Below are 24,372 nucleotides of genomic sequence, written 5' to 3'. Positions count from 1 at the left end.
ATAAACTGTACAAATACAAAATAAAAAAATAATTAATAACAACAAAATAAATATCAAGATCATGAGATGAAGAGTTCTTGAAGGTGAGTCCATAGGTATTGAGAATGGTTCAGTGTTGGGGTGACTGAAGTTGTCCCCTCGAGTTCAAGAGCCAGATGATTGAGGGGTAATAACTGTTCCTGAATGTGATGAAAGTGATACTACTGTACCTCCTTCCTGATGAGAAGAGAACACGGCCTGGATGGTGGGGATCCTTGACAATGGATGCTGCTTTTGTTGGACAGCGCTCCTCATAAATGTGCTCAATGGTGGGGAAAGCTTTATCCGTGATAGACTGGGCTGTATCCACTATTTTTTGTAAGCTTTTCTGTCAAGGGCAGGCAGTGATGGAATCAGTCAATATACACTCCACCATACATCTATAAAAGTCTGTGAAAGTTTTAGATGTCATGCTGATTTTTCACAAACTCATAAGGAAGTAGAGGTGCTGCCGTGCTTTCTTCGAAAGTACACTTCTGTGCTGGGCCCAAGACAGGTTCTTTGAAATGATAACAGTGAGGAATTAAAACTCACTGACCCATTCCTCCTCTGATTCCCCAATAAGGATTGGTTCACTGGTTTCCTCCTCCTGAAGTCAATAATCAGCTCCTTCGTGAGAGGCTTTTGTTGTGACAGCACTCAGCCAGATTTTCAGTCTCCCTCCTATGTGCTGTTTTGTCTCCACCTTTGACTTGGCCATCAACAGTGGTGTCGTGTTGTAACAGTAGGGAAATTGGATTAGATCCAAGTCGCTTTTGAGGCAAGAGTTGATATTTGCATCACCAACCTTCCAAAAGCTCTTAATCACAGATGATGTAAGTGCTATTGGATAATAGTCATTGAAGCAGGTTACCATGTTCTTCTTAGGCAGTGGTAGAATTGAAGTCTGCATGAGGCAGGTAGATACCTCAGTCTGCTGAAGTGAGAGCTTACAGCTATCAGTAAACACTCCAGCCAGTTGAGTAACACAGGTCTTTAGTGCTCAGCTAGGCAACCCGTCTGGGCTGGATGTTTTCCGTGCTTCACCCTCCTGAAGGATGCTCTCATGTCAGGCTCAGAGACTGAAGTCACAGGGTCATTGGGGGCTGTGAGAGTTTGCAAAGCTACCTCCATGTTTTGATGGTCAAAGTGAACATAAAAAAGGCATTGAGCTCATCTGGAAGTGGAGCCTTCTTTTCACCTATGTACAGTACATTTACTGTAATTCACGGTCTTTTAATATTATGTATTGTATTATATTGCTGCCGCAAAAACAACAGAACTTCATGCCACATGCTGGTGATATTAAACCTGATTCTGTATCCTCCCATCCTTCAATGTACTAACATCCTTTCTAAAGTATGGCTCTCGGGAATGGACGCAATGCTTCAACCATGGAAAAGTGACATTTTATATAAAAAATCCAAAATTAACTGCAGACGCTGGAAATATGAAAGAGAAAGAGAGACTGCTGGTAAAATTTTAGTAGGTCAGCCTGCACCTGTGGAAAGAAGAACACAGGGTCTGTGATCCATTGTCAAAAATGAGAAGCCGAAGCAGAGATTCAGTGTTGTATATACATTCTGCCATTCCATCCTAGTTTCTTACTATCAGTCCTAGGATCTACAGTAAACATGCTCCTTATCTGTTTTGCTATATGCTCTAGGTACAATTCAAAATTTGCCCCTGGAGATGCGTGCATCCTTCCTTGAGTGCATCTATACCACCAGTATTGTACTATATTATGTGGGCAAAGATTTTAATTCAGCCCAGTTCTCTTGACTGGCAACATATACAGTATCTCAGTTTGCACATTGATTTTATTCTCAAATAATCTCTCAGGCTTGAAGTCGACTTACTTCCACTCCAATTTTGTAGATTATGAATTGACTGTTGAGAATGGAACAGGGGGTCGGTTAGTGGATAGTTTGTGAAGTGGTGTATTCTTTCTGCCATTCATATTGGGCTTCTGTGTGTTCCTGACAAATGTATTTGAGATTCTCAATACCCTCCTGAATGCACTTCGTCCACTTTAAGCAGCCATGGACCAGACAATGTTAAGAGTCACCAGAAATGTTATCATGGAGGCACTGGGTACATCCATGAATCTTTTCATTTATCCCATCATCTGTTAATCTCTTCACATGTCACAAATGTGAGAACAATTTAAGTTTCACCATGGCACAGCCAGTAGAACTGCTCTAGAAAGCACAGTTTCATCCTGACCTCTTGGACTGCATGTATCAACTTTGTAATTTCTCAGGAGGTCAGGCAATCTGGCCTGTCTGGCAGAATTTACTGAGAGCAACAATGCTGGGGATGTTGGCCTGAAAGAGGACATTGACATTGGTTTACTTATTCTTCTAATGAATTTGGAGAATTGTATAAAGAGAACAATGATGATATCTTTCTCGAGTCTTGGTGTGCATAAAGAAGTATAGATATGGCAGAGATAATTCCTGCTCAACATATTACCTGTTTTATCTCAACTCTATAGACTCAATATTCAAATATCCATTTCCTCAAATATTCAGTGGCCTTGTCGGTGCATTAAATGCAGTGGTAAGTTCCACCGTTTGTCTTTGCTGAGGAGGAGGCTCCACAAGAAGTGGTCCAGATCTCACCATGAAACATTTTGTCAAAATGCATTATACAGCTTGGATGCAGAAGAGGTTATTTCTCACATAACAGTGAGAAAGATTAAGGTAACCGTCAGACAATGATGCTACCTTGTTTGACACTGGTCTTTACTTAGGCAGTTTCTGCAATAGACTTTTTGATTAGGAGCCTGGCTTGCAAGCCTTCATAAACTGAACATCAAGATCCTCTGAGCCACTGAATTTGAGGATAGTCCTTCCCTATGGTGGAGTCTATCAGTGAGCTCTACCCCACTATGAAACACTCCTACCCTAAGTATAAGTCATCCTTCCCACTTCAGCTCAACTAAGCCCTTTTATTTAAGGGCGACATTTTAGAATTCTTTTACCATTGTAATGAGCTTAACTCATTTAATCAGTCGGGTTTGCTGAATATTTCATTCACCAGTATATAATTTGAATTTAATATGCTTAAAATTATTAGATTAATTATTACATAACCCCGAAATCTTTACATTCATGCATACATATTACAGTAAATCATTTTTTAAAGATTCTTCTATCTAAAGTGTTTCTATTCCTCCAAAACAAATTACAACTAACTTCTATTTATTTGTTGCTTCCCCCCACTTTAATCTTACGTAGACATTTTTTAAGATACTCTGATTCCCCCATTGAACGTGAGCCACTGCAAGAGCTGCATGAGAACACTCTAATTCAGAGCTGCCAATACAGTTACAGAAAGCAGATGGAGTATAGAACCATCAAGGGAAGTTTAATCCAACTGAAGAACAATAACGAAACAGAGAGTAGTGAGAATTAATACATAGAAGTCAATGTCCAGCAAGTTGAAAGAACGTAAAAAAGAAATAGAAGAATGAATGCTAAAATATCAGGTCAGTGAATGAAAATATGAAGCTGGTAATAGTGCTCACTGAATTTAAGTGTAACCATAGTGATAGTATCGACAGCATAATGTCATCTATGGCACTGATTAAATATTGCACCATAGGGATGAGTGCCAAATGCAGCGAGCAATAATGGAAAATTGTTGTTTTCTATCGTAATGCAAAAAGAAAAATAATCCAATGCCAGTTTTCAGCATACAACAAACTTTCTGAAATGATTTGTCAGGGTCACTGCACAGAACAGAATCCACATTACGTGACTGGTGGAGATCATAAAAAGGGCATTTTACACCCTCTGAAAACTCTATTAAGATCAAAGGATGAAGGAACAAATGAAGAGATAAAAAAGGGCAGGAAGGAGAAAAAGGAATGAAGAAAGTAGAGGATAACAACACATGAACTTTAGCATTATCTGGTTTTTTTTTAACCACACACTTCTTTAAAAAGAATTTTTGTTAGCACTATTGGAAAGATTGTAAGAGTGTCAAGAGAACGGAATAAAGAATAGATGTATAGTTGAGGAGGATGTGCAGAAAAATAGTGAAGAAAACTAAGTCAATCCAGTAGGTAAAGCAGACAAGGCTGTTTTAAGGTGCATGTGGAATACAGGACTAAATTGCAGATACTTTAATGCAAGGAGTTTGATGAGCAAGGCACATGAAACTAGAGTGAGTTCAGCACATAGGTTATGATTTTTTTTTTATCACAGAAACAAGATTACACTGAAGGTGGACTAATAAGGATACACTGTGGGAGAACCAAGGAGGAAGGAACATACACATGAAAAGTAGGACACTAGGATTACCAAAGAAGGGAGCATAGGTAGACAAGTTGTTAAAAGAGGGTATGTGGGCTACATACCTTCAACTGCTGGGACGCTGAGTTAAAAAGGAAAGAGATGACAATACAACTCTACGAAATATTGTTTTGGAGTATTGTGTACAGTGCTGGGGATCTGAAGGAGATGTACAAAATTATAAGGGGTATAGATAGATTTGGCAGAATGGCTTGCTTCTGTGCGTTGTGACTCAAGTTTTAGTGGAAATTGCGGAAAACAGTCTAATGATTCTTTCTGCTAGTCCTCTCCTAAATTGTATAGATATCTTTTTACTGACCAAACTAGAGGATAACAGACAATTGACTTCCTGCCCACCCCTTTACAAGTAGAATGTACGTCATAATACTGTAGCAAGATTCGTGCTAATATCCATGGCTTTTCTGATAAGAGCTCTCAGCAGAGGTGGGAGTGCATCAAAAGGAGTTCTTCAGAGAGAACAAATCAGCTTGGTTAGGTGTTATCCCAGGAAAGACAGAAGTAAAACCACTATTCCATTGTGATTGTAGATTACACTCAGCAGTCTACCTGTTCTGAGCAGCACATCTAGCCAGAGGTTGCACTTAGTAATGGGCAGATCTCTCAATCTAGCAGCATATTCCCTATCACCAATATTAAAAATGATTATCAGAAAATATTATTAAACTGGCACTTTAAATTAATGCAAAGTATCTGAACATAGCTTCTAACGTAACAAAAGATTCAAACTAAAATGGTTGGACAAGCTTCAAACTACATTCAATGTTTGTAAAAGAGATTTAGAACAGACATCCTACAGTGACTTCAAATACAACACAAGAAAAATGGAAATAATTTGAAAGTGAACCATTATAATGCTAATATATTTTATTATCATATTAAGAAAGTTCAGTAGTTCATTGAGACTATATTTTATATTTTAATATTGCTATTGGAATGAATCATATTTCTCTGTAATTTCTGCTGCTTTGGGTTTAGGGTTGATTAACAGGATATGCGTAGAATTGTGTGTGATGGATGTTTACTGACCAGGGCCGAAAGGGGATTTTTGCTAAGCTCAGTTTTCTAACATAGCAGCTGACACTTGTCAAGATCGAAGAGTTATTTTTGAGTAAGTTAAAATTCCAACCAATATTCTTTGTTTAGCTTCTTCTGGTAAACAGGATCCAGTCTTCAATTCTTAGTGTAAATGGCAAGCAATAATCAGTCCGAATTTAAAAGGACAGTTTTGGAAATAAACAGCACTGTCTATAGAGCACAGACAGCTGGCATACAGCATGAGGTGGATTGCTCAGGAGATGCAGTGTAAGACAATGAGGTTGTGTTAATTGGCCTATATCAAACTGGACAACATTGGTTAAGCTATTTAGTTTGAGGAAGTTTAGCAGACTAAGTTGATGCTTATCACCTAGCTCATCAAATAGCTGATGTAACAATAGCTGGATGATCTGTGTACTCAGGGAGTCAGCATTCACAGCATTAATTCTGGGTTTCTAGGATATCTGAATTCTTTCAATCAAAATCTGGAAAAATAACAAATGCGTATGAGGTCACCTAATTGCAAAATAAAACAGCATTAATGTTTGAAAGGTTGTTAGGAATGGTCATGGAACAGCAAGAAGAATAACAGAAATGATTAGAATCCATTCCTCTGCCTTTGATATCTGTAACAGATGAATCGTTCATTTGCGACTTGCTGGTATGACTTTTTACCTCAGGAATTTTATCAGTGTTTTGGAAATCCTTGTTTGGGCATCACTTGTAGTTTGGAAAGCTTTTATAAGATCGATAACTGATGTGTATTTAATATTTGAGTAATATTGTAAATATATTGTTTGATTAAGAATTCTTGTTTGTTGAAATAATTCATTATGGGTATATGTAAAAATAAGTGAACTGCATGTGTCATGATGCTACAATGTCATACGTGTGCACCTCACTTAAAGTAAAAACAAATATATACTCATTTATCTCCTGGCTCTCTTGTTTTTCTTTCAATTAACTTTATGTTTTGGAGTTTCAAAACACAACAGTGGCAATGAGGTATTTTTAAAATGAACTCAAGACAAGTAACTACTTGTTGAAATGTAGTAAGATATTCAAGTTTTTTTTAAATGCAGCAAGAAATAGTCAAGTTAGAAAAATGTGCAGTGCATTTTTTTTCTTTGGAGCAGCATGTTTTCTTCACAAAAGGAAAGACGATTGAGTAAAACGAAAGACAGAAACCAGAAGAATTCATGAGTTCATAAGCAGATCAAAGTTCAAAGTAAATTTATTATCAAATGTCACCATTTACAACCCTGAGATTCAGTTTCTTGTGGGTATACGCAATAAATCCGTAACAGAATAATAAACATAAGAGTGCAAAAGACACAAATTGTGCAAATACAAAAATATATAAATAATAAGAAGAAATAAACAAACAATAAATATTGAGAACATGAGATGAAGAGTCCTTGAAAGTGAATCCAAATGTTGTGGAAACATTTCACTGATGGGTGGTGAAGTTGAGTGAAGTTGTCTCATTTGGTTCAGAAGCCTGATGGTTGATGGGTAATATATATTCCTGAACCTGGTGGTGTGAGTCCTGAGGCTCCCGTTATTTCTTCCTGGTGTCAGCAGAGAGAAGAGAGCATGTCCTGGGTGGCAGAGGTCCCTGGTAATGGATGCTGTTTTACTGCAATAACATTTTGTGTAGGTGGGTTCAATGGTGGGGAGAGTTCTACCCATGAAGGACTGGGTGGTATCCACTATTTTTTGTAGGATTTCCTATTCAAGGGAATTGGAGTATACATACCAGGCTGTGATGCAGCCAGTCAATATACTTTCCACTACATGTCTGTAGAAGTTTATCAAAGGTTTAGATATCATGCCGAGTGTTCACAAGCTGCTAAGGAAGTAGAGGCACTGTGGTGCTTTCTTTGTAATTGCACTTATGTGCTGGTCCTAGAACAGACCCTCTAAAATAATAACACAGTTAATACTGAGTAATACGAATCATAAAAAAAAAGAGCAGAAAGGTCCAACCACACCGGAAAGATTAACGTGCTTGATTGCTCAACAGACAACTAGCTCATGTAGACTGAGCTAATTGAGCAATATATATTGAAGCAAATGAAACAGCCAATGAGAAGAGAGTGTCGATCTTGCTGAGTGCATTTATCTTTAAAGGCATATAGTTTGCTTAGAAATTTAACTGCTCCAAGAAAGCTAGCCAAAATGAGCTTTGCTGATATCGTGACAATAAAACAGGTACATTTAGAACTGCAGCCATTGTTGATTGCAGAATGCTTTAAGTTTCATAAGTGGAACCAAAAGGAAGGGGATTCCATATCAGCTTTTGTGGCTGAATTGAACAAATTATCCAAGCATTGTCAGTTAGAGATGCATTTAATGATGCATTGAAAAACAATTAGTATGGGTCATAACTGAAGCACAACTTACATTTCAAGAGCAGTTGAAATTGTAGTATCAATGGAAACAGCGGACAGGGATACAATTGGGTTGTAGTCAGGAATGAAAGTGAGTGTGAACAAGATTGCAAGATCGAAACAGAAAAGCCTGGCCGAACAAACTTACAGAAGATGTAATAAAGTAAGACACATATAAAGAGTATGTCAGGTAGACAAAAATAAATTGACTGCACTGGAAAGAGAAAAAGATAAAACAAAGTCAAGTTTCAGTTTCAAGAGCACTAATCTGCATGCTGTTGATGAAAAATCTGATAATGATGAGACTGGGTAACCTTAAGGTTTACAATGTGAAAACTAGCAATAGACAAGCAATATAATTTTCACCAGAACAGAATTGGACACTGGCTTGGCTATTTCAAACATTCCATACATTGGGTTTAAATGTCATTTCAAAGATACTGAACTGAAGCCTGCAGATTCCAACTAACAAGTTATACTGGAGAAAAGATAACTCCTGTGGGAATTACATTTGTAACAGTGAAATACTATAATCAACAAACCACATTGGGCTTGTATCTTCTTTAAAAAATAAGGAGGGTCAGCATTATTGGGGATGAAATTGGCTGAGGGAACTACAACTTAATTGAAGATTCATCCACTATTTGCATGCCACACCCCCTGTAATAGAGTCAACTGTAAGTGAATTAAGAAAGGTACTGGATGATGCCACAACTGTCTCCATGCAGTACACCATGAACCATTGCCCAACAGAGGACAAACTGGTGTTGGTGCCAACCATGGGGCCTCTAGTTGGAAAGCATATTGGACCAAGGAAGGAACATGCTGTTGAGAGGAATATGAAAGTGACGAAAGCAGTGGGCCAACTACAACAGTTTTTGTAGGTAACATACCTGAGAAAGCTTCTGATATGTTAATCATGCAGTTATTTGCAAAATCTGGCTTGGTTTTAAATTGGAAGAGAGTTCAAAAAGCTTCAGGAAAGTTGCAAGTATTCAATTTTTGTGAGTATAAAGAACCAGAAACTGTTCTGTATGCATGAAGATTATTGCATTAGCTTCAATTTAGAGACAAAAAGCTGCATGTAAAAGTAGATTCCAAGACCAAAGCCCAGTTAGATGAAAGGAAGAGCCAAGAAAGAAAGGAGTCAATGGAGATACTAAAACATAAGATTCATCAGTTGATATTGTGGATAAGGAAACTAAGAGGAGATATCAGATCATAAAAGGAGCAACAGAAGGATTAATAAAAGAATAATCTAGTGAAATAAACGCACCTTCCCAAGATCAAGATGAACATCCTTGAAAGAAGAAAACGGAAAAGAAAGAGAAGGGTGACAAAAGTGCTAGGGAAGTGGAAGAGGATAAACAAGAATTAATTTCCTAAGGAATGAGCAAATTCAGAGATGCTCACAAGAAACTAGAAGGAGGAAAAGGAAGGCAAGAAAAAAAAGACAAGAAGAGGTAAGGATCAATGTAGATCCAGAGAAAAAAGCTGAGAAAAGGAGAAGAGAGTTGTCCAGAGCTGCATTCTCAGAGTCAACTCCTACAACTACTACAGAGGAGGCCCCAGAATCTGAGATTGTTTTCACAGCCAACAAATCTCACCTGCCAATCAGAGCGACACCCCTCCCCCTGCCACCTGTCAGGAAAGACGTTATCCCGCAAGAGTAAGAAAGCCTCCACAGCAGTTAAATTTTCAGATTAAAAAAATTGACTATGCTGTGGATGTCTGTATAGCAGTTGTACTATATAGTATATTGTGTGTATGATTGACATGAATACTATGTATAGTTATATATAACTGTATAGTTATATATAACTGACTAGACAGCAAGACACTACATATTTGAGTTGAGATGCATTCTAAATTGAGTTGGACTTTAGAGCAAAGCAGGGAGGAGTGTTGTGTATTTGGGTGGTTGTTGTCTCTCGGAGTCCGAGAAAGACTAAACATTGTGCAGTCATCGGTGGATACGCATGTGGCTTCGGAGGCCGCAGGCTGAGACACACATGCGATTGCAGGTTGGACATGGAATGGCGATTGAACAGGTGCATACACAGCTTTGCGGCGCCGGTCTCATGCTGCTGCAAGGCGCTGATTTCGGTCATCCTCAAAGTCAGATGCAGCTTTTCTGATCAGGGCGCGCCACGCAGCCCTGTCGGCTGCAGACTCGTCAAGTTGTCGAGGCTGGAGGTCTGCCCATTTGATGTAAAATTTCAGATTGTCTTTGAATATTTTTTTGGGGCGGCCCTGATTGCGACTGCCATGCTCAAGCTCACCGTAGAGCTGCTGCCTGGGGATTCTTGTTTCACCCATGTGGATTACATGGCCAGTCTGGGCCTGGAGTATCCTTGCCTCAACACTTGTGCTGTTGGCTCTGTCAAGGACTTCCTGGTTGGTGATTCGGTCCTGCCATTGAATCCTCATGATCGACCGCAGAGAGCACACGTGCAACTGCTCCAGTTGTTTGATGTGCCTGCAGTATAGGGTCCAGGTTTCACAGCCGTACAAGAGAGAGGTGAGGACCACAGCCTTGTACACCTTGATCTTGGTTGAAAGCTGAATGTCCTTGTGCTCCAGAGCTTTGACACGTAGTTTCCCGAGTACCTGGCTGGCATTCTGGATCCTTGCTATGATCTCTTTGTCAAGGGATCCGTCACTGGAGATGGTGCTTCCTAGGTACTTGAAGCTCTCCACATTCTTCAGGACAGTGCCGTCAATGGTGATGCATGGCTGAGGAGGGTGACTGTTTGGTGCAGGTTGTAGGAGAACCTCTGTCTTACCAAGGCTGATTGTTAGGCCGAACAGCTTTGAGGCTGCGGAGAACTTGTCGACAATCGTCTGCGGGTGGTTCTCCTGGTGGGCCATGAGGGCACAGTCATCAGCAAACAGGGCTTCAGTGATGAGCCTCCTCAACATTTTGGTCTTTGCAGCAAGGCGTCTCAGGTCAAACAATGATCTGTCTAGGCAATATCTTGTGTAAATACCTAAGTCTAGATCATATTTAACATTTCAGTAATATTCTTATGATATTGTTTGATTAAAAGTTCTTGTTTATTTAAATAATTCACTGCAGGTTATATGTAAAGATATGTAAATTGATACATCGCAATGCTACCACGTCAGACGCGTGCAGCTTGCTTAAAGTAAAAACAAGCTTAGACGTGCATCCCCAGCTCTCTTGCTTTCCTTTCAATTAGTTTCTATACATTTTAATTACAGAACATAATAAAACCTCTGTGAGTTTTAAATACGTTTCAAGAACTTTGTCTGGATTTAAATGTGTATGACTAAAAATAAATGAATGATATTTAAATTTCTTTGTTAGCTGGAAATATTTCCTCCTTGGTCGGGGGGGGGTGGATTCACACCACTCAATTTGTGCATTGGCAGATAATCTCACTGTCGATGTTAAATAGGGAAGTGAACCAGCATTTTAAGAGTAGATGGCTACAATATAACTTCCCTTCAGTGAGGGTACTCATAGCTATCTATACCAGATAGGTTTAAATCTTTGTTTGATTTTTGAACTTCGCAGTCAGCAAACTCAATACCGTCTCATGTGCAGTAAGTTAATACTATAACTGAGTCAGCCTCCCAGGTAGAAATATGAATCCTGAGTAGATGCTAACAAAATTCACAGTTGTGAGTTTTAAAGGAAGAGGAGAAGATATTTGTGAATGTTGGTCAGTTTTGCTGGCCAAAATCTGGAGGAACGAGATGGCTAAAAGAGAAGACATTATGCAATACCACAGCTTCCTTTTACACATCTTCAGAATAAGGATTAATTTAACCAGAGATGAAAAAGTGTTAGAATAAAAATATAAGCAAAGGCTAAATTTCAACTATTATGTAGCACTAATGAATTCAAACTAGTGAGTAATGAATTATTAGCAAAGCCAGATTCTAATGAAAATTTAGAGTTGTATGAATTAGAACTAATAAATTTCATCAGAATTAAGTAACTGGATGGGGATGAATTCAAAATACTCGACCACAAGATATAGAGACAGGAGCTGGTCATTTGATCCCTCAGGGCTGGTCTGCCATTCATCGTGACTAACGTTTAAAGCTTAGTTCCCTTAATAATTAAAAGTCTATCAATCTCTGTTCCAAATGAATGTAATGACTGCATAGCTTTCTGAAGCATGCTTCAGATTTTTGTGAAAAAGCACTTCATGACACATGATCGTCCACTAAAAAAAACAAAAATATCCTTCCCCACTCCCATCCCATCCCATCCCAGCAGCAGAGCATCAGTATTCCACATTTCATCCAATGTTCCAAAGAGTTTTCCCAGGCATAAAACATAGGAGAATATAGAGAACATACGCCTAAATTCCCAAGGTGCATCATAATGAATAGAACATCATACAGATAATTCAGACTATTGCCCCAGTGTAATCCAGGAATATATTACATAAATAAATACAACTTAAATACAACTCTCATTTGTAAGCTTGGAATCAATGAATTCACCTGATTACAGTTCTTTATACTGAAAACTACCCTCACCATTCAGCATTAAGGTACAAGTCTTCACTATGTAAATGAAATTAATTGCAGGATACTGTAGCTTAATTTAGTGAACACGCAGCTAAAGTTGAAAGTTTTAAACCCATCATGACATCAGGAAAATGCGAATTCATAAAACTGAATAAAACCTTGAAGTGAAAATAAAAGAATCTAGTCTCATGAAAGCCCGAACTGTTTTTTTTTAAAATCCATCTGGTGCACTACTATCTTCAGGGTAGGGATTCTGCCATCCCCACCGAATGTAGTATCTGTATTTCTCCAGACCAACCAACATGATTGACGCATCACTGCTTCTGCGCTTCTGAGGTGATTAGAGATGAGCAACAAATGCTGGCATGGTCAACACATCTACATACTGCAAACAAATACATCTTAAATGATCAAGCTCATGAGCCAGCAAGTAACTTGGTTATTTGCTAAAATGCAGACAAGAAAATTTACCGTGCTTGGCTGAGTTTAAAATATCAGGTGACTTACCAATACGATGGGACAAATCGAAGCTGGGGGTAAGATATGATCTTTCAGTGGCCCAAAGTCACATTCCGGTTTCATGTGGGACGCACACTTGTTGTGCAGCTGTAAAAAATATAAGGTCATATTCAGGTAAAGGTAGAATATTTGGAAACGATCTAACTTTTATTCTAGAATGGGAGATAAATAATATAAATCTAGAAAATGACTTCATTATTTTAGTAAAAATGTTGTCCATGGTAATCATCTATTCTACAATAATTTAATTAAATTGCTACACAAAGTCTATTTACACGTGTAGAAGCTTACAAAGATAGTTACATATGAACATACAAATTACAAAATGGAGTATGACATTTGGCCTGTCAGACCTGCTCTGCCATTAAATCAGATTATCGATAGCCTGATAATATCAATTCCACATTCGTCCTGTGATAACTCCCCCCCCCCCCCCACTCTCTTGCTTATCAGACAGCCATCTACTTTTGCCTTAAAAATATTTGGACAAATTTTTCTGAAAGAAAAATGCTCAGAGCAAATTTTTTGCCTCATCTGAACTAAATAAGTGACTCCTTCTCTTTAAACAGTGACCCTCAATTCTAGATCTTTCCACAAAAGGAAACACCAAATTAAGATCTTTCAGGGTCTTACCCATCCCCTCTTAATTTTCTAAACTTCAACAGATACAAGGCTTGCCTTTTGAGCCTTTCCTCATAAGGTTGCCTATTCAAAATATTAGTCCATTAATCTCTCCCTGAACTGTTTTCAATGTTTTAGAGCATTTCTTAATTGACGATACCAGTACTGTGTAGAGTGACCTAGACATATGTCTTCTCACAAATGTCCTATAAATCTGAAACATATCCTCACTACTTTTCCATCCATTCCTGTTGCAAAAAACAAATATATTCTATCAGTTTTACTGATTACAGTACTTGCATTTTGCAAATCATACACTAGGACATATGCATCCTTCTGTTTCCACTCTGTCTTTAAGTCAGCAGCCAATTTAACAACCATACAAACTTAGGACACTGAAATACACCATTCAGACTGTTGGGTAATGCAGGCTCTGAAAATACATCTTCCATCAGTGCCATTAACCCCACACTATTTTCTCTATAGTCCTACAACATATAGTAGGGGTGCAAGGTAGCTAGCAAATAGTGCAATGCTATTACAGCTCAGGACATTCTGGAGTTCAGAGTTCAATTCCTGTGTCATTCTGTAAGGAGTTTCTGTATGTCCTCCCCATGGAATACATGGGTTTTCCCTTGTGCTCTAGTTTCCTCCCACTGTCCTGAGATGTACTGCGTAGGTTAATTGGCCACTGTGAATTGTCCCGTGATTAGGTTACTAATCAGCTGCATGGTCTTGGTCATAGCAAGGACTAGGCCTCAAGTCGCAGTGTTGCCTGTTTGCAGCCACCCAGGAGAGAGGCGCTGGAATCGGTGCATTTGACCGGAGTGCCAGAGGTGGAGTGATGCGATGCATAGGCTGGAGTCAGTGTCCCCTCCAGTTTTCGCTCAGCAAAAGACAAGATGTATTGTGTTTGACTACAGATTGCTACAACATTCATGGACTCGGGGACTTGGACTTTTTATTGTGTGACTAGATTTCACTGCTATGGGTGCCTTGTGCCGTGAATGCCTGTGGGTACAGTGTTTTGCACTTTGGCCCCGGAGGGACGATGTTTCATTTTGGCTGTATTCATGGGTATTCATGTATGGTTGAATGATATTTAAACTTGAATTTGCTCTTGAAATTTAACTTGTTAGGGTTAATTGGCATTGGTATGGTTGCTAGGGCATCATGGCTCGAAGTGCTAGAAGGGCTGACTCCATGCTGCATCGCTAAGTAAGTAATAACAAATATCCTTTCACATGCCCATCAATTCCCCTTTAAATCATTGATCACATATTGCCACCAAGGGATAATTTATAGTGGTCATTTCACCCAGCAGTTTGTCTTTCTAAAATAGGAGGAAACGAGCATCCAACAGAAACCCAACTGGACATAGAGAGAAAATGCAAACTTCACACTGATGTTATCTGCAATTGGGGTCAACCCTATGTCCATGAAGTTATGATGCTGCAGCTTTGATGTCTTCATCCATGCCATTTCTACCAGTTGTTAAAAGCTGAGGCTCCTGGTGGTACACTGCTTATTAATCTTGCCTACTTGCTGATAGCCCATTTATGCCTATCCCCTTGTTTCTGTTGGCCAACTAGAATTCCATCCATATCAATTTGTTACCTGAAACACTGACATGGTACCTTCCAGCAAAGAAAATGCAAAGATAAAGATTGGGAAGAGATCCAAGAAACTTCTAGACTATTATCAACTTGAAACAGCACACCAATGCAAACTGAAGTATATTTCCACCAATATTGCTTGTAGGACTTTTGTCACAAATATGTCAACAATTTTGTGATCTGCATATGCAGATAATTTGTTCTAGAACAAGCCAAAACAACAAAGCACATGCAGAGGACCCCGTCATTGATTAACTTCGATAGACTTTGGTGAAGTTTCCAAGTTCCGGTCTTGTCACCTGAATTCTGCAAGCTCCTTGCATTCTTTCCATTTGAGGAGATTGGTTTGAAAATGCTCTTTCAAAAACTAAGGTGATTAAAACTGAATATAGGACACAGAAAAAGCACGCTATTAATTTATAATTAAGTAACTTAGATGTATCCAGTAGCTTATACTGTATTGAGGCTTTGACATTCAGCATAGCAGCCTTCTTGTTTTGTTAGTTAGAGCTAACAACAAAAAAACACAAGAAATGCTAGGTTTAGGTTCTTTGATGCAACCAGTGGCTACACTTCCCCTATTATTCATTAGTCCATAGCCTTCTATGCTTAAGTGATGTAAGTGCTAATCTAGATAATTATTAAATGCTGTCAGTAATCAAAGCAGTGAATTCTAAGTATTTCCACAGTCTCTGGGTGAGGAAAAGCCCCATTATATTCCCCATGAATCTCTTCCTCCATGTCCTAAACATATATCCCCAGTTTTACCTACATCTGATATGGGGAAATTTTCCTGTATTCTGTTAAGATCCCTCATAATTTTACATACCTGGATCATGATTTCTCTTAACTTCCTTTGCTCTGGGAGAAAATAGCCAGCCTTTCAAGTCTCTGCTCAATACTGAACTATTCCATTCCAGGCAACACTTGGTGAATCTCATCTGCACCTTCTTCGCAGCTATCATATCTTTCCTGTACTTTGGTACCAAAAGTTTTTCATCAAAAGTCAAAATGCATTTATTATCAAAGTATGCATACTATATAGAACCTTGAGATTTGTCTCCTTACAGACAGCCACAAAACATAGAAGCCCATTCAAAAAGACCATCAAACTTTCAATGTGCAGAAAGAAAGCAAGTCATCCATACAATAAAAATAGGCAAATAATATTCAGATCTGAAGTTAACAAAAGTGAGGCCACAGCAACAAGGACAGTCATAGCTGATTCAGGAACCCATTAATTGCAGGCCACAGACTCAGTTCAGTACAGAGACGAGTAAAACTTGTGAGCAACGAGCTGAATGGCATCCCATCCCTCTCCTCCGGCCCTGACACCCTGATCGTTCCAATCTGGCCAGGTGCTTAAATCGACCAAACAGTGGGCTTAGCACCGTCAATGATCCCTCCCAATCATCCAGCAATCTCTTTGACCTGTTACCACCGGGCAGACTGTACCACAGCATTAAGACAGAAATAGTTAGGATGGGAAACAGCATCCTCTTCGAGGCTGTAAGATGATTGTAGTCTCTGCCACCACCCATGTCTCACCATGTATGAAGCAGAAGCACGAGGAGCACGGTTTACTTTTTAATTTGTGTCATAAATGCACCTTATTAACTGTTAAGTTATGTGTTGTGAGTTATATGTATTGTGCTGTGCATCTTGGTCTGGAGGATCATTGATTTCTTTTGCGGTATACATGTGTACGGTTGAGTGACAGTAAACTGAACTTGGTCTTGCCATATTCCAACTGAGCTCTGACCAGAGTTGAATAAAGTTGGAACTTAACCTTCCTACTTCTTTATTCAATGCCCTGACTAATGAAAGCTAGCATCCCATAGGTCTTCCTAATCATATTGTCTGCCTGTATTGCAACTTTCAAGGACTTATACTCTGAGGTCTCTCTGCTCCTCAGCATTGTCTAAGGCCCTAAGTGTTAACTGTTTCTCCTTTCATAGATGTTACCAGCCTTCCATGCTTCTCACTTCATCCTCCCTCCCCTACTCACCTACCTTCCTCCTCAACTGGCTTCACATATCACTCCATGCATACCTCCTCTTTCCCTACCTTCTTAGTCTGGCTTCTTCCCCCTTTTTTTCCAGTCCTGATGAATGGCTTCAGCTCAAAATATCTTCTTTTTGTTCCTCTCCATAGATGCTGCCTGACCTGTTGATCCCCTCCAGCATTCTGTATGTGTTTGTTACCAGACCAGTTCTGTGTTTCCAGATTTTTTTTTGTTTTATTTCAGATTTCCAGGGATTTGTATTTTTGTAAACAAACCAACATATCATTGTTTTTGTGGTTGAAAGGAAGTAATGAAAGTCTGGATTTGTCAGCTTCTGTAAACCTCTAAGACACACTAGATAAAAGCAAAGAAAATGTAGAATAGATCATAGGACTGTAAAATATAGGAGCAGAATTAGACCATTTGGCCAGTCGTGTCTGCTCTGCCATTTCATCATGGCTGATCCAATTTTCCTCTCAGCCCCAGTCTCCTGCCTTCTACCCGTATCCCTTCATGCCCTGATCAATCAAAAATATATCAGCCTCTGCCTTAAATATACATAAAGACTTGACCAGAAGCAGCCTCTGGCAAAGAATTCAACAGATTCACCACTCCCTGGCTTAAGAAATCTCTGTTCATCTCCATCTGTCACTTTTTTGCCCATTCTCCTGTTATGTCTAAGTCCTTCTGTAGCCTCTCTACTTGCTCCAAACTACCTGCCCCTCCACCTATCTTCATATCGTCTGCAAACTTTGCAACAAAGCTATCAACTCCATTATTCAAATCAATGACATATAAGGTAAAAAAAAATCAGACCCAACACAGACCCCTGTGGAACACCACTAGTCACTGGCAAACAGCCAGAAAAGGCACCCTTTATTCCCAATCGTTGCCTCCTGCCAATCAGCCACTGCTTTATCCATGCTAGAATCTTTCCTATAATACCATGGGCTAGTAGCTTGTTAAACAGCCTCATGTGTGGTATCTTGTCAAAGGCCTTCTGAAAATGCAAATGCATAACATCAACCAATTCTCTTTTGTCTATCCTGCTTGTTATTTCTTTAAATAATTCCAACAGATTTGTCAGGCATGTTGTTCCCTTAATGAAACCATGCCGACTATGGCCTATTTTACCATGTGCCTCCCAGTATCCTGAAACCTCATCCTTAATGATTGGCTTCAACATCTTCCCAACCACTGAGGTCAGACCAACTGGCCTATAGTTTCCTTTCTTCTTCCTCTCTCCATTCTTGAAGTATGAAGTGACATTTACAATTTTCCAATCTTCCGAAACCATCCTAAAATCCAGAGATTCTTCAAAGATCATTACTACTGCCTCCACAATCTCTTCAGCCACCTCTTTCAGAACTCTGGGGTGTACACCATCTAATTGAAGTGACTTACCTACCTTCAGACCTTTCAGTTTCCCAAGAACCTTCTCTCTATTTATGGTAATTTCACACATTCATGACCCCAGACACCTGGAACTTCCACCATACTGCTAGACTGATGCAAAATACTTATACAGTTTGCCCGCCATTTTGTTGTTGCCCATTACTACCTCTCCAGCATCATTTCCAGTGGTCCAATATCCACTCTTGCCTCTCTTTTTCATTTTATGTATCTGAAGAAACCTTTGGTATCTTCTTTAATATTATTGGCTATCTTACTTTCGTATTCCATATCTACCTTTTTTAGTTGCCTTCTGTTGGTATTTGAAAGCTTCCCAATCCTTTAACTTCTTACTAATTTTTGCTCTATTATATGCCCTCTTTTTGGCTTTTATGTTGGCTTTAACTTCTCTTGTTAGCCACAGTTGGGTTATCTTTCCTTCAGAATACTTCTTCCTCTTTGAGATGCATATATCCTGTGCCTTCAAAATTGCTTCCAGACATTCCAGCCATTGCAGGCTCTGCCCGCATTCATGCCAGTGTTGTTCTCCAATCAATTTCGGCCATCTCCTCTCTTATGCTTCTGTAATTCCCTTTACTCCACTGCAACATTGATACATCCAACTTTACTCCTCGTTCTCAAATTTCAAGTTAAATTCAATCATATTTTGATCACTTGCCCCTAAGGGTTCCTTTACCTCAGAACAGATTTGCTTTTTGGAGATCCTTGAGAACTGAGGGAAAATTGCTTCCATTTACATTTTATGGGCTCAGGGGTGATGAATGATGCTTCCTCAGACAGGGCTGAAGGTGTCTAGTGGGATGGGGTGAAGTAATTTGTGAGGTAACACGTTGCCTGTGCGGGGTGTCTGAGTACAGATATGATCAAGGCTCTCATTCCATTCTGAATGTCCCTTACCAATTATGGGTGGTCTTGGGGCAGAGACTCCCAGCAGTAGTCAAATATAACAAAAGACTAAGAGACTCCTTGGAAGGTAGACAGATGGATGTAAAGTTGCTACAGCAAAAGGAGGAGACCTGCATAGATAGATGGTGGTAAGTCAAATTAGAATAGGACATACACAGTGAATGGTCAGATCCTGGAGATTACTGTGAAACAGAGAGACCTTAGAGTACAAGTAATGATAGGGGTACTAAAGGTTGTGGGGAAAAAGACAGGTAGATGGAGATGAGTCCATGGCCAGGCCAGCAATGATCTTATTGAATGGCAGAGCAGGCTTGACGGGCCAGATGGCCTACTCCTGCTACTATTTCTTATGTTCTTATGTAAGTACATGTTTTGCTAAAAGCAGTATCCAGGTAGTTGAACTGGTGAAGACAGTGTTTGTCACACTGCCCTTCATCAGTCAGGGCATTGAAATTAGGAGTTGGGATGTTATATCACAGTTGTACAAGATGTTGGAGAGACTGCCCTTGGAGTACCGTATACAGTTTTGGTCATTGTGATATAGGAAAAAAAATCTTTACACTGGACAGAGTGCAAAGCAGATTTAAAAGGTCTCAAGGCACTGATCTTGAGAGGTTAGACAGATTAGGATACTATTTCTTGGAGTGTAGCAGATTGAGGGGTGACTTTGTCAAGTTGAATTAAATCAGAACGGGTATCACTGGGGTGAATGGAATGCACTTTTTCCTAGCAAAAGAAAAGCAAGAAGACACAGGTTTAAGGGGAGAGGTGAAAGATTTAAAAGGGACATCAGGGGCTATGTTTTCACACAAAGGATACTGCAGAAAATGGAATGAGCTAACAGAAATTGTGGTAGGGACATGTAAAATAACATTCAAAACATATTTGGATAAGTACATGAATTGGGGCGGGGGGGGCAGGGGTTGCGTTATAGGGATATGGACCAAATGTAGGCAAATGGGATTAGCCTGGTAAGCACAGTGGTTGGTAAGGATGAGCTGGGTCAAAGGATCTGTTTCCTGCTGCATTACTCTATGAATCTATGTTGCAAAAGAAATGATTTTAAAATGAAGACCTTCTGGATGAAGGGAGTGAGTTGGAGGAGAAAATACAAAATTTAAAAGAGCTGAAACACGGAGAATGGAATTGTACTGTGATAGAAAATGGGAGATACACTTAAATGATTGGATAAAAGGTTTGGATTCAAAATCAATCATTGCTCACTTACCAGTTGATAATATTGCTATATCACTTTATACACACAGATTACACTTTCAATTACCAAATCATATGTCTTGAAATGTAGTTCTGCTTTTAGTAGGCAGTAAGTAACATAAGAACAAGTGCTCACTGAAAGCCAGTTTTCAATGAGCTGTGAATTTTTGCTGCTTCATTTCATCAGACAATCTCAAGCAGTGGCAATGGACTGCCCCTAGTGGTGAAATGCATGCAATGATGTGAATTCTAATTTCTCTCCAACAAAACTGAAGTTGATGATGAGAAGATCAAAACACATGCATTTCTCTTTTGTAGAGGACTACATATTCAATATTGTTGAATTTATATAGCAAAGTGATGCAGTTGATAACATCAATTTTTTGTTATCAAATAATATGAAGTGTGCTATTTCTTGAATTAGGTCTTTGCAAAGGAAAGCTACCGACGCACCTTTAAAATAATGGCACGGGCAGCAATTAATTTTGAAGTGTGTTAACAGTCACTTTCTAGTCAGGCACAATAGCCAGTTTGTGGTCAGTGGATTTACACAGACAGCAATAAGATCAATTTTCTATTAATCCGTTTTTGCTGGTGTTAGTTGCTGGATAAATGTGCCTTCGGATGCCAGGAGAACTGATGACAGATTTTTTTTTACATCCACCTGACAAGGCAGATGGAGACTTAACTCAATGTCTCATCTGCCAGACAGCATATCTGCCGAGGCAGCTTTTCACTGAAGTGCCAGACTAAATTAGTGTATTTGCTTAACAACTGTTAATGCTGCTAGCTCTTGTATAATTTCTTGATCTGGAAGAAGTTAGTACTTTTGAAAGAAATGTTTTTTTAAATACGGTTAATTTATTGCTGAAGAACTGGGAATATGTCATTATAGCATATGTCTCAAGTTCCATCAGACTCGATTTCCAAAGAATGCCACTACTGCACTAGTTTGCAATTCTCCCTTCCCCAAGGCCACTGTGCTTCAGCTTGCAGGAGTGGCATTGTAATTAGCACCAGTACAGTGCTGCATGTCCATGTAAACTAGCAGCAGGAATGAAAGAGAGCAGTAGGATTAGAACTGATTTCAGTGAGGGGCCTCATGCTGAACAGGGAAATTTCTATACATCATCTCAATTAGATTTCAGGTCACTGCTCTGGGGTGGAAAAATTGCAGCTAAACCCATCGTTCTAAGTAGGTTCTTTGGAGGAATACATGGATAAAGTACATTTGACAATAGCTCACAAGGGTTGACTTGAAACACTTTTAAAATGCAATAGTCATTACATAAATTTGCAAAAGCACAAAAAGATCCCCTGCACAGTATGAGATCAAGAATCTGATGTGATAAAACTACGTGGTATTGGACAGTGCTGCATGTCCATGTAAACTAGCAGCAGGAATGAAAGAGAGCAGTAGGATTAGAACTGATTTCAGTGAGGGGCCTCATGCTGAACAGGGAAATTTCTATACATCATCTCAATTAGATTTCAGGTCACTGCTCTGGGATGGAAAAATTGCAGCTAAACCCATCGTTCTAAGTAGGTTCTTTGGAGGAATACATGGATAAAGTACATTTGACAATAGCTCACAAGGGTTGACTTGAAACACTTTTAAAATGCAATAGTCATTACATAAATTTGCAAAAGCACAAAAAGATCCCCTGCACAGTATGAGATCAAGAATCTGATGTGATAAAACTACGTGGTATTGGAAATACGTACTTTCTGTCACCTTAAACAGGATTCCACTGGCAGGCAAAACTTCCTTTTCTATTGCTTTTTAGCATTCCATTATACTAGAAATACAACTACGATATAGACATCCACAGGATGGTAAATTTATAATAGTCCCATTCAAGCCCAAAGATTTAATCGCTGTGGATGATTTTTAATTTTGTGGGATAACATCTTTCCTAACAAGGATGGTGGGGGGGGGCGGGGGGGAGTCACTCTGCGTGGCAGGTGAGACTTGTGGATGTGAAATAATCTCAGGTTCTGGCGTCTCCTCCATGGTGACTGTAGGAGATGATGCTGAGACTGCAGGAAGTGATTCTGACAGCTTTGGATACCTTTCTTCTCTAACAATTGGCTCTGTTCTCTTCAACCAATTGATGTGTTGTCTCTGGATGACATCAGGTGTAACCTCCACTGTGTCGGAGAGTGGCCCAGTTCTGTCCTTAATCTTTCCAGGTACCCACTTTTGATCACCTCTATAGTGCCTCATCAGGACTGCCTGTCCAGGAGTGAAACATCAAACCTTGTTTGAGGAGCCCTCAATTTGTCTCAGCTTTTTGTCCTGTATACTCCTTCTGAGATTGGGTTTGGGGAGATTCTAGTGTGAGTACAAGGGATGACCCAGGAACAGCATAGCTGGTGAGTTGTTGGTTGTGGAGTCTGCTGCACTGCAATACGGGAGGAGGAAATTAGTGAGCTTCTGATTCAGTGTCAGTGTAGTGTGTTCTGCTGACATTGCTCGCAGTGCATTCTTTAGAATCTGAGCAAACGTTTCTGGAAGCCATTTGTAGCTGGGTGGTATGGTGCAGATGTTAAATAGCTTATTCCATTCATTTTCAGGAATGACTGAAACTGTTCTGAAACAAACTGTGGCCCATTGACGCTGACTAAGTGTTCCAGAACACTAAGTCGCTCCACCAACACTTCAGCTCTCAGCTTGGATGGTATAACAACTTTCATTCTGCCCATAAGTCAACCCCATCAAGGGCAAGTTCATCCTGTTGCTGGTAAAAATGGGGGAGCTGGAACGTATGCAGCACATTCCAGCCATTTTTGGTGGCCATGTGTATACCTGAGATGGTATAGGGTCTTTTCTGGTTTCCCTTTGGATCATCTCTGCTGTCATGGGGAGACTTTCAATTTGTGTTGGGGAAAATATGTTAAGAAGAGGTGTCCTTTTTTGTAAATTTTCCTGGTATTTCATTTCCTAACGGTAAATGGGACAATACATCAGCATCTCCATGATTGGTCATAGTCTTGAATTCAGTGTTGTAATTGTGTCCTCCAAGAATCAGCCAATCTCTGCATTCATGCTACTGCCATTAGTGGAACATTCTTCTGTGAATTACAATTGGACACTCATGGTTGACGACCAGTAATGAAGATAAATTCTCTCCAATACAATTACTGGTTGAAACATTTTACACCCCAAACCAGACTCAAGGCCTCTCTGTCAATCCATGCGTAATTTTTCTCTGAAGTGGCAAAAGAAGTGATGCAAAGGCTATGGGGCATTCACTTCCATCACTCATAACAAGTGACATGACTGTCCATTTACCATATGGCAAGGTGTCACAGACAATCTCCACTGCACATAATTACTGCCTGTTACACCGTTGGCATTTAGGGCACCAATGAAGGTCTTCCATCCATGTAGTATTCAGGGCTTCCTTCATTTTGTCAGTAGCTTCCTCTCAATTTTCAGCACTGTCAATCATGCAAGACCCAGGTGAAGACCCAGGAATACCATCACAGTCAGATGTAGAAGAGTTCTTCTTTGCTGTTTCCAACAGTTTATCAGTCAAAGTTGTTTGCTCTGCACTGAACCCCCAACCTGGAGGGCAGATGGACCACTCTTAGTCTGGCCTCCACCCTTTGACGTGTTTGGCATGGGTGACTTTACTGTGCCAAAACATAAAGCCCTGATTCCAGCCAACATAGCTCTCTGTGTCAATGAGGCATTGCAGCCTCCAAACCCAATGACAAGGTGGTCCTCTTGGAGGCTTCACTGGACTACATAGATCATAATGTCCAGCGTCACCATTTCCTTTGTCTTTTGGAAA

General features: G+C 39.6%; 1 protein-coding gene across 2 annotated transcripts in view; it reads right to left on the bottom strand.

The window, feature by feature from the left end:
* Positions 1-24,372, bottom strand: part of dgkb (diacylglycerol kinase, beta) — an 828,029-nt gene that overhangs the window by 457,186 nt on the left and 346,471 nt on the right. For both annotated transcript variants that reach the window (XM_063043772.1, XM_063043771.1), the window contains exon 13: positions 12,785-12,883. In XM_063043772.1, the coding sequence (XP_062899842.1) occupies positions 12,785-12,883 (99 nt within the window). The remainder of the gene's footprint in view (positions 1-12,784; positions 12,884-24,372) is intronic.

Source organism: Mobula hypostoma, chromosome 3 (genome assembly GCF_963921235.1).
Source record: "Mobula hypostoma chromosome 3, sMobHyp1.1, whole genome shotgun sequence".
In the NCBI taxonomy this organism is placed as follows: Eukaryota; Metazoa; Chordata; class Chondrichthyes; order Myliobatiformes; family Myliobatidae; genus Mobula; species Mobula hypostoma.
The sequence above is the reverse complement of the archived record's forward strand: the minus strand, read 5'-3'. Positions and strand labels throughout refer to the sequence as shown.